Source organism: Chiloscyllium plagiosum, unplaced genomic scaffold (genome assembly GCF_037043375.1).
Source record: "Chiloscyllium plagiosum isolate Xiang-an unplaced genomic scaffold, Cpla_swu_hap1 HiC_scaffold_9, whole genome shotgun sequence".
Classification (NCBI taxonomy): Eukaryota; Metazoa; Chordata; class Chondrichthyes; order Orectolobiformes; family Hemiscylliidae; genus Chiloscyllium; species Chiloscyllium plagiosum.
The window spans coordinates 78,227,633-78,243,009 of record NW_028270147.1 but is presented as its reverse complement, the minus strand read 5'-3'; the positions used below and the strand labels follow the sequence as shown (position 1 = coordinate 78,243,009).

Sequence of the window (15,377 nt, the reverse complement as noted above, 5' to 3'; positions counted from 1 at the left end):
GGGACGGATGTTTGTGGTGAAAATGAGGCATTGGGGGCCAGGGAAACTGAAATCTTGGAGGAGATGGAGGGCGTGGGTGGTGTCCCGAATGTATGTGAGGAGTTCCTGGACCGGGATGGGAGGAGGATAGGTCAGCATCAAGGTATGTGGAGATGGGTTTGGTGGGGCAGGAGCAGGCCGGGATGATGGGTTGGCCGAGATAGGCTTGTGGATCTTGGGTAGGAGCAGGGTTCCCGAACTGAGGTTGGAAGCTGTGGATAGAAGATCCCCTGAGGTGATGAGGTTGTGTATGGTTTGGGAGATGATGGTTTGGTGATGAGAGGGGGCAGTAGGAGGAGGTGTCTTCAAGTTGGTGGCTGGCTTCAGCCTTGTAGAGGTCAGCGCACCCCAACCACCACTGCATCCCCCCTCCCCCACCTTGTCAGCTGGTTTGATGGTGAGGTTGGGGTTAGACCTGAGGGAGTGGAGGGCTGCACATTATGAGGGTGAAAATTTGGAGTGGGTGAGGTGGGTGGACAGGTTGAGGCGGTCAATGTCTTGGCGGAAATTGGAAATAACGAGGTTGAGGGCAGGTGGCAGACTGGCATGGAGTGTCCAGTGGATGGGGCATGTTGGATACAGGTAAAGGGGTCCTGGAAGGTGGGCTGAAGTCTTGATTGAAAAAGTAAGCTCGGAGGCGGAGGCTACATAGATGACTGCATCAGCACCATCTCGTGCTCCCATGAGAAGGTTGAACACTTCATCAACTTCACCAAGACATTCCACCGTGACCTTAAATTCACCTGGACCATCTCTGACACCTCTCTCCCCTTCCTGGACCTCTCCATCTCCCTTAGCAGTGACTGAATCAACTCTGATATTTTCTACAAACCCACCAACTCCCACAGCTACCAGAATTACACCCCCTCCCACCCTGTCTCCTGTATAAATGTTATCCCTTATTACGAATTACTCCGTCTCCACCATATCTGCTCCCAGGAGGATGAGTTCCACCACAGAACACACCAGATGGCCTCCTTCTTTAAACATCACAATTTCCCTCCCACATGGTTGATAATGCCCTCCAGCATGTCTCATCCACTTCCCGCAAATCCGCCCTCAAACTCCATCACTCCAACTGCAACAAGGACAGAACAAACTCCAGTCCTCACCTTCTACCTCACCAACCTCCGTATACAACACATCATCCTCCGCCATTTCCGCCAACTACAAATGGACTTCACCACCAGAGATATATTTCCCTCCCCACCCCTATCCACTTTCCGTAAAGACTGTTCCGTCTGCGACTACCTTGTCAGGCCCATGCCCCCTATCAATCCACCCTCCCCTCTCGGCACCTTCCCCTGCCACTGCAGGAATTGCAAAACCTTCGCCCATACCTCCTTCCTCACCTCCGTCCAAGGCCCCAAATGAGCCTTCCACATCCAAAGTTTCACCTGCACTTGCACACGTTTCATTTACTGTATCCATTGCATAGGTCTCCTCTACATTGGGGAGACAGGGCACCCACTCGCAGAGCGCTTCAGAGAACATCTCCGGGACACCCGCACCAATCAACCCTACCGCCCCATGGCCGAACACTTTTTTTTTGGATTAGATTAGATTAGATTAGATTACTTACAGTGTGGAAACAGGCCCTTCGGCCCAACTAGTCCACACCAATCCGCCGAAGCGCAACCCACCCAGACCCATTCCTTGACCTAACACTACGGGCAATTTAGCATGGCCAATTCACCTGAACTGCACATTTTTTGGACTGTGGGAGGAAACCGGAGTACCCGGAGGAAACCCACGCAGACACAGGGAGAATGTGCAAACTCCGCACAGTCAGTCGCCTGAGGCGGGAATTGAACCCAGGTCTCTGGCGCTGTGAGGCAGCAGTGCTAACCACTGTGCCACCCATGGTGAACTCCATGGTGAGCTTGAACTCCCCCTCCCACTCTGCCGAGGACAGGAAGGTCCTCGGCCTCCTCCATTGCCACTTCCTTACCACCCGACGCCTGGAGGAAGAATGCCCTATATTCTGCCTCGGGACCCTCCAACCCCATGGCATCAATGTGGATTTCACCAGTTACCTAAATTCCCCTCCCCCCACCTTACCCCAGTTTCAACCTTCCAGCTCAGCACCGTCCTCATGACCTGTCCCATCTAACCATCTTCCTTCCCACCTCGCCGCTCCACCCTCCCCTCTGACCTATCACTTTTACCCTCACCTCCATCCACCTATTGCACTCTCAGCTACCTTCCACCCAGCCCCCTCCCATTTATCTCTCCACGCCCGAGGTTCCCAGCCTCATTCCTGATGAAAGGCTTTTCCTGCTCCTTGGATGCTGCCTGTGCTTTTCCAGTACCACACTCTTAAATCCAATGCGTTGCCTATCACTGCTGCACTGGATGCTGATATTCTACAATAGCCACCTCTGACAAAGGCAGAAGGCGTCAGGAACTGATCATACAATTGTCCCACTGTTTTCCACCTTGCCTTGGCTCTAAAGCTGTCTCAAAGGACCTGGGAAAATCCCTTGTACTAAACATGATAAACTTAAAAGCATAATAATACTCTCTGGTTGCCATTTGTGTATCTAATCTTATGTGCAATCGATTTTGGATTAAACCAAATTGTTGAGTGTTGATTTTTTTTCTAATCAACCTGTTCAGAGATTTTATTACACGCCCTGGAGTAGGTGAGGCTTGAAGTCAGGCCTCCTGGCTCAGAGGCAGGGACACTACCACTGCACCACAACAGCCCAAGTTACTAGGTGCTGACTTTCCATTTGGCACATTGTCTTTTTTCTGTCCTGCAAAAATATCACAGCAACAACTAACATTGGTTTCAAATAAACATCAGAAATCAAAACCGTTTGAAAATATACTGATAATTTATAGATCTTATTAAAATATGCAACTGTGAACAGGATTTGACCATTTGGCACATTCAAAAATATCCTACCATTTCATTAGATCTTTGTCTCAGTTTCACTAATACACCTTTGACCATACCTCTTTATACCATCATGCAACAATAACATACTTGTCTCAATAGAAAACTTAAACTGATGGAGCTTTCAGAAAGAACAAAATTTCACTATTCTTTCTGTATTACTTCAGGGAGTGCGCTGGTCACTTGGAAGGTGAGAATTAGTTCCCCATCCTTGTTGAATTTGTTAAATTGGGCCACATCAGAAGTAACCACATTGCTGTGGTAATGGAGCCAGACCAAGTGAAGAATCAGATGATAGCAGAGATTGTTACCATCATTAAGAGCAGTTTGATAATCCAAATTTATTGATTTAATTTCAATTCCACCCACTGCATAGTGAGATTTGAACCATGTTCCCATGGAAGTCATCTGGGTCAGTGGATTGCAAGTCCAGTGCCATAACTGCTACACTACCATTTTCCCTCTGGGAAGCACTGCTTTTAAATGACACCATTTCTAATTCAATTCAGCACCTCATCACTCCTCCCACACCCACATCCATCAGCACAATCTTTTTAACTTATTTCTTTTTGTTCATCTAGCTGTGCCTTAAACCTATTGGTACTATTTGTCTCAACCACTATTTTGAGTTGTAATTTTGCATTCCGAGCAAATAAGCTTCTCTTGAATTCTCTATTCAATTTAACTAAGGGTACTTTATATTTATGTTTGGACTTAACTGCACACAAATGGAAACATATCTACTTTAACTGTACCTAATAACCCTAAAGACCTCCATTATATCAATCCACCAACATGCTTTGTGCATCTATAGATGGCAATCCGACACCATTATTTGTGGCAAAGCTGGAGCATTACTGATGCGGGTGTCATTTTACCCACCAGAATTTCCAGGTTAGAAGAAAAGAAAAATCAGCAAGGGTTTCAATCTTGATGGCCTTTGTGGTTTTGACCAAAGTTTCTCCACTCTCTAATAGTTGTCCATTGCCAACATTCGTAAATGGATACACAGGCAATCGCTTTCAATGGGAGAGTATCTGGAAATATTGACAATAGACAATAGGTGCAGGAGTAGGCCATTCGGCCCTTTGAGCCAGCACCACCATTCATTATGATCATGGCTGATCATCCACAATCAGTATCCTGTTCCTGCCTTATCCCCATAACCCTTGATTCCACCATCCTTAAGAAAGCTCTATCTGTCTCTTTCTTGAAGTTTCCAGAGACTTGGCCTCCACTGCCTTCTGGAGCAGAGCATTCCACATATCCATCACTCTCTGGGTGAAGAATTTTCTCCTCAACTCTGTTCTAAATGGCCTACCCCTTATTTTTAAATGGTGTCCTCTGGATCTGGACTCACCCATCAGTGGAAACATGTTTCCTGCCTCCAGATCCCCTCTCATCCTTCGAAACTCAAGTGTATACAAGCCCAGTTGCTCCAATCTTTCAACATATGATAGTCCCGCCATTCCAGGAATTGACCTCGTGAACCTACGCTGCACTCCATCAATAGCCAGAATGTCCTTCCTCAAATTTGGAGACCAAAACTGCACACAACACTCCAGGTACAGTCTCACCAGGGCCCTGTACAGCTGCAGAAGGACCTCTTTGTTCCTATACTCAATTCCTCTTGTTATGAAGGCTAGCATGCCATTGGCTTTCTTCACTGCCTGCTGTATCTGCATGCTCGCTTTCATTGACTAATGTACAGGAACATTTCATTGTACTTCCCCTTTACCTAACAGGGGGAGGTGGAAACTATAGGAGCACATGGTGAGTTGGAGCCACCAGATACTATTTTTCTCAAGTTACTAAGAACAGTTTTTAGACTTGAAACATTGACTATGTGTCTCTGACCACAGATGCTGCCAGACCTACTGGCTCTCTCCAGCACTCTCTGTCTTTATTCCTAATAGATGACAATTTGATTTCTTGCAAGGCAGCCAAAATGTGATTAATGAAGGTTTTAGGTGAAAGTTTGTTGAATCTGTCGTATCAATGGGATCTTTGAAAGAAAATGTCATTCCTAAACCGATACTTCTGACTTAAGTGAGGGCCTTCCAAAATGGCACATTATCTTGAATGCGGTTTCCACAGAGACAAAGTGCTCTGCTAATAAAGGATACATTGTGGATTGAAAATGAGATTCTTGTTGTATTCCAATGGAGCTAGTGTCTGGCTCGGAAAACAGTTTTTTTTTATTCATTCATAGGATGAGGGTGACGCTGGTTTGGCCAGCTTTCAATGCCCATCTTTTATTGCCCAGAGGGCAGTTAAGAGTCAACCACATTGCTGTGGCTCTGGAGTCACATGTAGGTCAGACCAGGTAAGAATGGCAGTTCCCTTCCCTAAAAGGCATTAATGAACCAGATGGGAATTTCCCCGAGAATCAACAGTGGAACCATAGTCACCTGTCGATGTGTAATTCCAGATTTTTACATTAAATTTAAATTGCTGTGGCAAGAGTTGAACTGGGGTCCCCACGACATTACCTGGGCCTGTGGATTAGCAGTCCAGTGATACCATTGCCTGATGTGGTGGTTACATCTTAATCCCCAGCTCAAATCAAGAAAAGCAATCTCCAAGGCTTTACTGGAGGTGACTGACCCTGAACATGGTGTTTTCTCATCAATTTATTTATTCCGGTTCCAAGAGGCTGAGTATCACTATGGCAACTACTGCATGGTGACCTCAAATAAATCAAAATTATCATAACCTGAACAAGCATGAATGGTCATTAAAACATCCTCACTCTGCGCAAAACAAACTTCTCAATCCTACTGTACCCCATTCCCCAATCCTGCTATTCTGCAAAGTTATGAGAGCAGATTTGAATTTAGACTGGTCACTCGAAATACAACTCAACCAAACTTACTTCTTTTAGGAATATAAATTTCTATTAGGTTGTTTAAGTTCACAAAACGAGTTTTTCGATTGAACAATTGCACAGCACATACAGTGAGAATAGTTCATTGATTATGTTACAATGACGTGCTATCCAAATGATTAATTTAAGATATATTTATATCCTGGAGAGTGTGAAAAGAATATTTTGCAAAAAATGAGAGGCTGCTGCAATATGTTGCATTTGCAAAGATCACAAGCTGCTTGGCTGGAGTTATTGAGTCTGAAATACTTGCTGAGATAGGTCACATGACCTGTTTTGTGGGTATAATTGGATTTGAGCACAAGCAAGTCTGACAGATAACTTGGAGCAACAGCCTTTCCCCTCTTTTCTTTACCTGAAACCCTTCTCAGCAAACTGTGCGAGTTGAAAACCCACTGGAAAACCTCATCACAGCAAGTGGAGTGTTCCTAAAGACAAAATTGAAATCTACACCACCTCTGTATCCAGAAAACCAAAGTCAGCCAGCCATACCTGATCCAGCTTGTGTGCAAAGTATCAGGTCTAGAGAAACACTTGCACAATCTGTAATCTTTTATTGCTTGAATTTACCTGATACTCAGATAAATCACTTCAATATAACACACCGTAGAGTATATTTTTCCCTCAGAATTTGAGCTTATTTTAATTTGTTGTGATATTTTCAAGAAGGATACTAGTTGTGTGCACAATCTGTTCTGATACAATGCAATAGCTCTGTTCCCGTGCAATCCTGCATTTTCAGAAAAGCACGCGGAAGCAGCACATTTAAGCCAATTGGACCAGAATCACATTATAGTCAATACCGGTAAGGCAAGTTTGCGTTCTACAAATAATGGTCAAATTTTTCAATTGTGTTATGGCCAATGTGTGTTGAAGAAACGTGTGTTAAGCAGAACTGACTGTAACTGCTCAGTTTAAACAGTCTGTTAATAACCTTTGCATCCTTGATGTTTTAGTAGCAATAGACTAGTTATTTACTTTTTACTTAAGGAGATTGGCTGACTAGTTAACTGAGCTATTTGCAGCTTGACACATATATATAATTAACAATAATAACTCCCATTTTAAATTCAGACTTTATTGTGACCAGTGGAGGAGAGGGACAAGGACTGCAATTGGTTCACTCCTTCTGACTTAGCTGTGATAATTATTTTCAGCAGGTGATATAACTCAAAGTGAATATAATTAGAATAACAATATAACAACTTTTTCAGAACATTAAACCAGATGTTTTTATTTGTATTAAACTATCAAATTTCAATCAAAGCAATGGTACCACTTCATTCCGAATTTTCAGATTACAAGGAAACGACGATAAGAAGGCATGCCAGTCTTGATTGGCATTCTAGTGATCACCTTTGGGAGCGTGTGTCTGGATATCTCGAAGAAGAGGATCGAGAATGCCTGGGATAATTTCCACAATTAAGCCACGTAAACTTAAAAAAGTCAAAAGGTCAGGGTACCAATGGGCTTTTCTCACTCATGTGGCTATACCGTCAACACAGGAAGAGGGTATCAAAGGGAAGTAGGAACACAGGTTTGTGTCTGATGTCACAGCAAAAAGTTTATTTTGAAGAATATAACCTTTTACAACAAGCTGGCAATTCAGAGTGTGAAAGTCAAATCTTCATTTTACCACTGTGCTACACATTTTATTTGGTCCTGAGGCTAAATTAATTGCTGCAATATAGACTAAATCTTTTTGCTCAAAGCTTTCAAAGGTAGATTAATTTACCATTCTTACCTGTGACTTCTTTGTTCCTGGATGTACATACTCTGCTGAATGCTATTAATAAAATGTTATTGTAACCCTTTGTGATGTGTGAACATACAGCATTACATCATCATCTGACCAGCAAAGGACGTAAGCATATTTTCATTCTTCAGCATGTTAACAGGTTATTATGTGCATAATAATCATAATAATATCAAAATGTGACAGAAGAGCAACACAACTTAGGGGCACACATATACAGATCATTAACAATATCTTAACAAGGGCATGATATGTGCAAACTACCACTCGAGTTCAGTTTTGTGAAAAATGAATAGCAAATCAGAACTTATATACAAATTGAACATAAGTTCGTCTAGATCACACAGAGTGGTTTGTCTAAGTTCTGGAAGGACTAGAAAGTTCAAAAAATATTTTAAAAAGATGATGCCAGAAATGAGAGGTTCTATCATATCCTGAGAAAGAGGCAGGATATCCAGAAAAGAAAAGATTGGGGGATGGTTTATTAGAGATCTTTAAATTTAGAAAATAGCCATAGAGAAGCAGTTTACACTTGAAAGCGGAGTCCAAAGTTAGACCATTATTGTGATAGTCACTAATGAATCCAATGAAAAATCAGGAAAAACTGCTTTATTCAGACAAATGACTAATACATGGAATCTGCACTACATGATGTAGCTAAAGGAAAAACCATAGATAAATTTAAGGGAATTCTGTTAAGTACACAAGGAAGAAAGGAATTAAGGATATACAGAAAAGGTGAGATGAAGTAGGGTGGGAAGGAAGTCTGTCTGTATAAAGCATAAAGACTAGCATAGACCAGTTGAGTTGGGGCCTGTTTCTGTGCTATAAATTTTAAGTAAAAGCAAATTTTATAGCCGGTTGACCTTACCATATCCTGTCGTTGAAAGGCCGAGGTGCTTCATTCGGGTTTTTACTAGTTCAGCCAGTTCTTGTCTCTCCGACCTTTTGCATAACGTCATGCGCTGACGATTAATCCGCTCTGTTACTTTATTAGAGTGTTTTGGTGCTTTTCGGCTAAGGCGCCTTGCCCACTGCATGCTTTTACGCCTCAGTAAAGGATGATCTGATTGGTCACTGGACGTCGAGTTCCGGTGGTAGTGATTGGTGCAATAACTCATGTGCTCTTTGGTATCTTTTGTATCTTCCCAGTCCTCGACACTAATGGATACTTGAGACTGAAAGAGAATCAATATTTTAATAACAAGCTTTAAACTGTATGACATAAAAGGTACATCTTGATAGTTCCTACACTTAACTATGTTAAGTGCGCACACAGAGCAGAAATGCATCTAAGTCCTGGCAGTGGGCACTGAATTATGTGGCTGCATGGGACAAGCCTTGATCATTTGTCAAGGATGCTCATTATATTTCAACAGATAGGTTATCAGGCTTAACAAATATTGAATAGTAGCTGCCTATTCAGTTTAAATGTTGGTTTTCCTAATACACTTTAAAGCCAGCTCACACTTCTTAAAGGAGGAGGTGCACTTTGGATTCAGGCAATCTGAAGACAGCTTTGTAGATGATAACACATACTAATGTTGAAAGGGGCCCTTCACTTTCGGAACACCACGTTGGGGATTCCAGTGGAGCACTTTGGGAATGACACACTTTTTGCTTGGCTTTAGAGGCCCAGGAGGTGAACGTCACCCCATTGCCTGACAGATTTGGTTCTGTAGGAATAGGTGCAATGATATGGTCAGGGTTATACCCGGTGATTTCTAACTCCAATTCTGGTTGTCACCACCTCAACCTCTGCTGTGGCAACCAGCAGCATCCCACACTCACTCTAGATCCTTTTGCTCTTAATGCCACAGTTTACAACAGCTACTATCCTCAACAGTACCACCATAGGCTCCTCACACCTTGGTTACACTTCACTCTTCAATACTACAAGTAGATATTGATGTGGGATAGCCTTGAACATCATCTCACCAGTGAACCATTCTCACAGTCCTGGTGTCAAAGGAGAGGAGGTGAGGAGATCATCTATTTCAAAAGCTCTTCTCACTTAAACATTGCAGCGAGTTACAAACATTGGAAACACAAAGTCTGCTGTGCTGCACAGCTGCACCAGACTAGTCCGTGCCCTCAGGCGATTATAGTTTGCCCCATAAGAGCTCTGGAGAACTCTTCTGTTTTTGCAGAGCCAGACATATTGCTGTGGGTCACAGACATGAAGGGACAGGGGTTTGGAGCAATGTAGAGACATGGTGGTTATTGCCACAGAGACCAGGCACAGGCCTAGTGCCTACTCGAAATGAACATTGGAGCACTGGAACAGTTTCCCCCTATAAACCATAGCTGGTTCATGACAAGGGAAGAGCAGGCCAAATGTGAAGGACGTTTTGCATCCAGAGAAATCTAGGGCGGCACGGTCGCTCAGTGGTTAGCACTGCTGCCTCATGGTTCCAGGTTCAATTCCAGCCTCGGGCGACTGCCTGTATGGAGTTTGCACATTCTCCCCGTGTCTGCGTGGGTTTCCTTCGGGTGCTCCGGTTTCCTCCTACAGTCCAAAGATGTGCAGGTCAGGTGAATTGGCCATGCTAAATTGCCCCATAGTGTTAGCTGCAATAGCCAGAGGGAAATGGGTCTGGGTGGGTTGCTCTTCGGAGGGTCGGTGTGAACATGTTGGGCCGAAGGGCCTGTTTCCACACTGTAAGAAATCTAATCTATATTAAAAAAAATCTAATCTAAATCTGAGATGTTTTGGCTCCTCAGCAGCCTCCAAAGGAAAGTGATGCATTACTAGCATCTTGAAAACAAGGAATATATGTTTGTGTCTGTCAGAATTGTAATCTTACTAACCTTGTGGACGTCACTGGTTGCAGCTTGAAGTAGCTGGTTATAGAGAAATTAAGAGCCGCTATTACTTGAGCCAGAGTGTTGGTCCCTATTTCTCCTACTGCTATACCAGACATTGCTATAGTACAGCCGCTCCTGTAGTATTTTAGGGTGTGACATCCTGACCTGGACAACAACACTGGCTTCTTGCTTGTTGTCATCTTTGACCCTGATCATGTCTTCATTGTCATGTTACTATTCCTGTTGTTGCCACACTGATAGCCTCAATATAATCCTAGCAACATACTGATTCTTTTTCAGTACACTTGCAGCCAGTTAAGGCAAACAGTGCAACTGTAGCCAAAGGTCAACATTTCAGCTGCTCAAACCCTGGTCAACAGCCAAAACAGCCAAAAGTATTGCCCCCAAAATCTGTAACAGGCAAACATTAGTTGTCAAGAAAGATGAACGTAAAGAATAACAAAGAAGAATATGCTGCTGAGTCTTTTGAAACCTGCTCCACCATTCAATACGAACATGGCTGAACTAATCATATCAACTCCACGTTCCTGCATATCCTTGATAATCTTTCACTTTCTCAGTCATCAAAAGTCCACCTACCTCTGTCTTAAAAATATTTAGATTCTGCATTTTGAGGGAGGGAATTCCAAAGACTCTCTACCCTCTGGAAGAAAAACTGCTTCCACATCTGTTTTAAATGGATGATGTCTTATTTTTAAAACTCTGACCCCTCGTTCTAGATTCTCGCACAAGAGGTAACATCCTTTCAATATCTACCCAGACAAGTCCCCTCAGGATCTCACATGTTTCAATTAAGGCACATTTGATTGGAGCAGAAAAGTTTGAGAGGTGACCTGATAGAGGGGTATAGCTAAGGTGAACAGCAGGTGCTTTTCCCTCAGGTGGGGGGATTTCAAGAGTAGGGGCATATCTTTAAGGTGAAAGGATAAAGATTTAAAAAAGACATAGGTGCAACATTTTTACTCAGAGACTGGTTCATGTGTGGAATGAACTTCTGGAGGAAGTGATGGATGTGTGTATAGTTACAACATTTAAAAGGCATTTGGGAAAGCGCATGAATAGGAAATGTTTGGAGGGATATGGGCCAGGTGCAGAAAGATGGGACGAGTTTGGTTTTGGATTTTGGTCGGCATAGACAGGTTGGACCGAGAGGTCTGTTTCCATGCTGTATGATTCTATAATTCTTCTAAATTCCAAAGGATACAGGCCTCTATCCAGGCTTTCCGCATAAGTGATCTGCTAATTCCAGATATTAGCCTAGTAAACCTTCTCTGAACTGTTTTTAATGCATTAGCATCTTTCTGTGAGTACAGTAGAATACAGAGTACTCCTGTTGTGGTCCCACCAATACCTTGTAAAACTGAAGCATTACCTCCCTACTCTTGTGTTTAAATCCCCTCACAATGAACGAGAACATTTGATTCGTTTTCCTGATTACTTGCTTATCTGCATACCAACCTTCTGTGATTCATGCACTTGGACACCCAGTTCGCGCTGACTGGCAGAGCTCTGCAATATGCTTCTCTTTTTACGATTTCAGGTAAAATTTCACTATTTTCCACATTCATTTAACCAATCGATATCACTTTGAAGGCTTCCGGTGTCATCAAATCATAGAGATGTACAGCACCGGAAACAGACCCTTCAATCCAACTTATCCATGCCGACCAGATATCCCAACCCAATCAACTCTCACCTTCCAGCACCCGGCACATATCCCTCCAAAACCTTCCTATTCATATACCCATCCAGATGCCTTTTAAATATTACAATTGTACCAGCCTCCACCACTTCCTCTGGCAGTTCATTCCAAAAACGTACCACCCTCTGTGTGAAGAAGTTGCCCGTTAGGTCTCTTTTATATCTTTCCCCTCTCACCCTAAACCTAAGCCCTCTAGTTCTGGATTCCTCCAACCCCAGGGAAAAAACTTTGTCTATTTATCCTATCCATGCCCCTCATGATTTTATAAATCTCGATAAAGCCACCCCTCAGCCTCCGACACTCCAGGGAAAACAGCCCTAGCCTAGTCAACCTCTCTCTATAGCTCAAGTCCTCCAACCCTCGCACATCCTTGTAAATCTTTTCTGAACCATTTCACGTTTCACAACATCTTCCGAAAGGAAGGAGACCAGAATTGCACACAATATTCCAACAGTGGACTAACCAATGTCCTGTACAGCCACAACATGACCTCCCAACTCCTGTACTCAATACTCTGACCAATAAAGGAAGGCATACCAAACACCTCCTTCCAAGCACTCTGTTGCCAGTTTTTCTTTCCTGACATTGCTTCCCTTCTCACTCAACTCCACCCTTCTCATTATGAAGCTCTTTCCCCACTGAGTGCTTCCTGCTCTTTCAGAAGCACAAGGTCGTCCTCTCTCTCTTTCAATGCTAATCTTTGCCTCCAGGGTCCTCATCTCTTTTGTTCTTTAGCTGGAAATACAGTACCAAAGGGGATGAGGCATGTAAGGGTAGGAATTCTTTTATCCAACCACATTTTCAAGTGTGAATTCAGCACTGGATATACAAGTTTGCTTTTGAATGCCCAATTCATCGGACATTGGAACCAGGACTGGGGAAAGTGACAACAATTCTGGAAAGAGCTTAATTTGAAACATGCTGGGACAGTTTTCTTGGTGAATCATATAGCGAGGGTTGTATATAGGGCTTTAAACTAATTGTTGAGAGAATGATTCAATTAAAGGGCAGTTTATGAACTCAAAAAGAATCATGAGAGCACGGATGCAGGTTAGTGAAGTGACACGTGATAAGCAAAATGTGACAGGAAGGGATAGAAAATATATATCGAAGAGAGCAACAGAAATTAGAACCAGAGTTAGTAATAATGGTAAAATGGCAATGGTCTAGTCTCTTTATCTGAATACAATGAGATAGATGGGTTGATGGCACAAGATAGAAATGGCTTGATGGCTATTATGGAGACATAGTTGCAAAGTGACCAAGACTGAGAACACAATATTCAAGGTTATTGATGCATCAGAAGATAAACCAAATGATCAGGTAGCTCTGTTCATAACAAAAGCTATCATTGCAGTGGTGAGTGTTCATGTAGGTACAGTGGATCATAATGTGGAATCAGTTTGGATGAGCAAGGGAAAGACATCAAGAGTGTGCATTGTCACTAGACCCCCAAAGAGACCCTTCAGTGTAGGACAAAGTATAATCGGGAAACAATGGAGATGTGTAACAAGGGCAGTACGACTATCATGGGTGATTTTAATCTGCATATTATCTGGACAAATCAGATAGCCTGAAAGACGAATCTGTTGAATGCATCAGAGATCATTTCTTAGAGCAGAATATATACAGGTACAAGCTATTGTAGACAGAGTAATGTGTAATGAGATAGGATTAATAAGAGATCCCATTATTGAAGATCCTCTGGGGGTAGAGATCATAGCATGGCTGAATTTCAAATTCAGATTGAAATAGAGAAACTTGGGTCTCAAACTAATGCACTCAAATTAAACTAGGTCAATTTAAATTTATCTAAAGAAGGCTGGGTAAATAGACTAAAAGGATGGTTATGAGACAAGCAGTAGCAGACATTTAAGTAGATATTTTACAAAGGCTTAGCAAAAATTCATTCCAGTCAAAAAAAGGATGTGATGAAAAGGATGAAACACCCATGATTAACAAAGGTGGTGAAGGTGGCTAAAAAAAACTAAGACATACAAAGTGTTGAAAACAAATGGTCGGCCAGTGAATCATTATTCTCTGGTTTCAGAACCAGCAGCAGATGACAACAAGTCTAATAAAGAGGGATTCACAGAGTAGATTTTGAGGTATGCTTCCACTAATCTTGAACTAGAAGACGTAGTTACAAAATAAGGGGGCATTCATTTAAACCTGAAACATGAAGGAATTTCTTCTGCTGGAGACCAGTGAATATCTGGAATTCTCTAAACCAGAGAGTCGTGGAGGCAAAATCACTGAAAGTGTTTGAACAGGAGGTAGGTTGACATTTTTTAAAAAATGTCAATGAGTTGATGGCTGTGGTGAGCTGGCAGGAAAGAGGAGTTGAGGTCATGATCTTGTTGAATGGCTGGTAGGGTGCCTGGGCTGAATGGTCAACTGAGATGATTACTTCTTAAGTTTTTATATTGTTATATACATATAAAGAAGCATTTAGAATACATGACAATTAGAAGAAATATACATGTGGATCTTTCAATAATGGGGTTAAATGCTGACTTTGAGTAAATTGGGTGATATTGAGCGATCCATCTCTCATGAGTCTGATTTCCATGAAAGTCAGTTGGGAAAGATAAATAATGGATTGCTAACTCACTACTCCATGTTTTACACATTGCACACATAAACATATCCACCCCAACTATGACTTTTAAAAACGCTCAAACTGGTGAATCTTTTTTTCAGATTGATTTATAGTCATCACAACCACAGTTTGCTGACTTTCTTATTCAAGAAGGAAGATAGGCTCCTCCTTCAACATATATCCTCACGATTGGATGCAGGAAAACATTAATAACTTGAGAATGAAATGTTATTTGTGCCTCGCACAATCTATACCAGATTTATCAGGGAAACAATTACACTGGAACTTCAAAGTGATGTCTTTCCATCTTCTGCACCACACAACCCGAATTATTTTTACAGTAGTTTGGCTGATTGATAGAGCAGATTGATAACAGCAGTTGCGTGAATTCGTGCTGAACTAGTTGAAAATACAATCACTCATGCTTAATGTAATGGAAGCATTCATGGATATTGTTTGTTAAAGTCAAAGCACAATCACTATTTTTCTCATGTGATTTGCCAATGAAAGGCATTCAATCTCAATTTAGCTATGGCCTAAAATAAACTGAACATCTCAATTGTATTTGTTGGCAATAAAATAATTGTTTATTCAACAGTTTGTGTGTTGTATGATCCATATGTCAAACTATCACTTTATTGCGTGCCACATTTGATATAC

At 42.2% G+C, this 15,377-nt stretch overlaps 1 protein-coding gene across 3 annotated transcripts in view; it reads right to left on the bottom strand.

Moving 5' to 3' along the window:
• The window catches only part of kcnt2a (potassium channel, subfamily T, member 2a), a 712,068-nt gene that overhangs the window by 104,536 nt on the left and 592,155 nt on the right, over positions 1–15,377 (bottom strand). For all 3 annotated transcript variants that reach the window (XM_087990852.1, XM_087990853.1, XM_087990854.1), the window contains one exon: positions 8,456–8,762. In XM_087990852.1, coding sequence (XP_087846978.1) covers positions 8,456–8,762 — 307 coding nt within the window. The remainder of the gene's footprint in view (positions 1–8,455; positions 8,763–15,377) is intronic.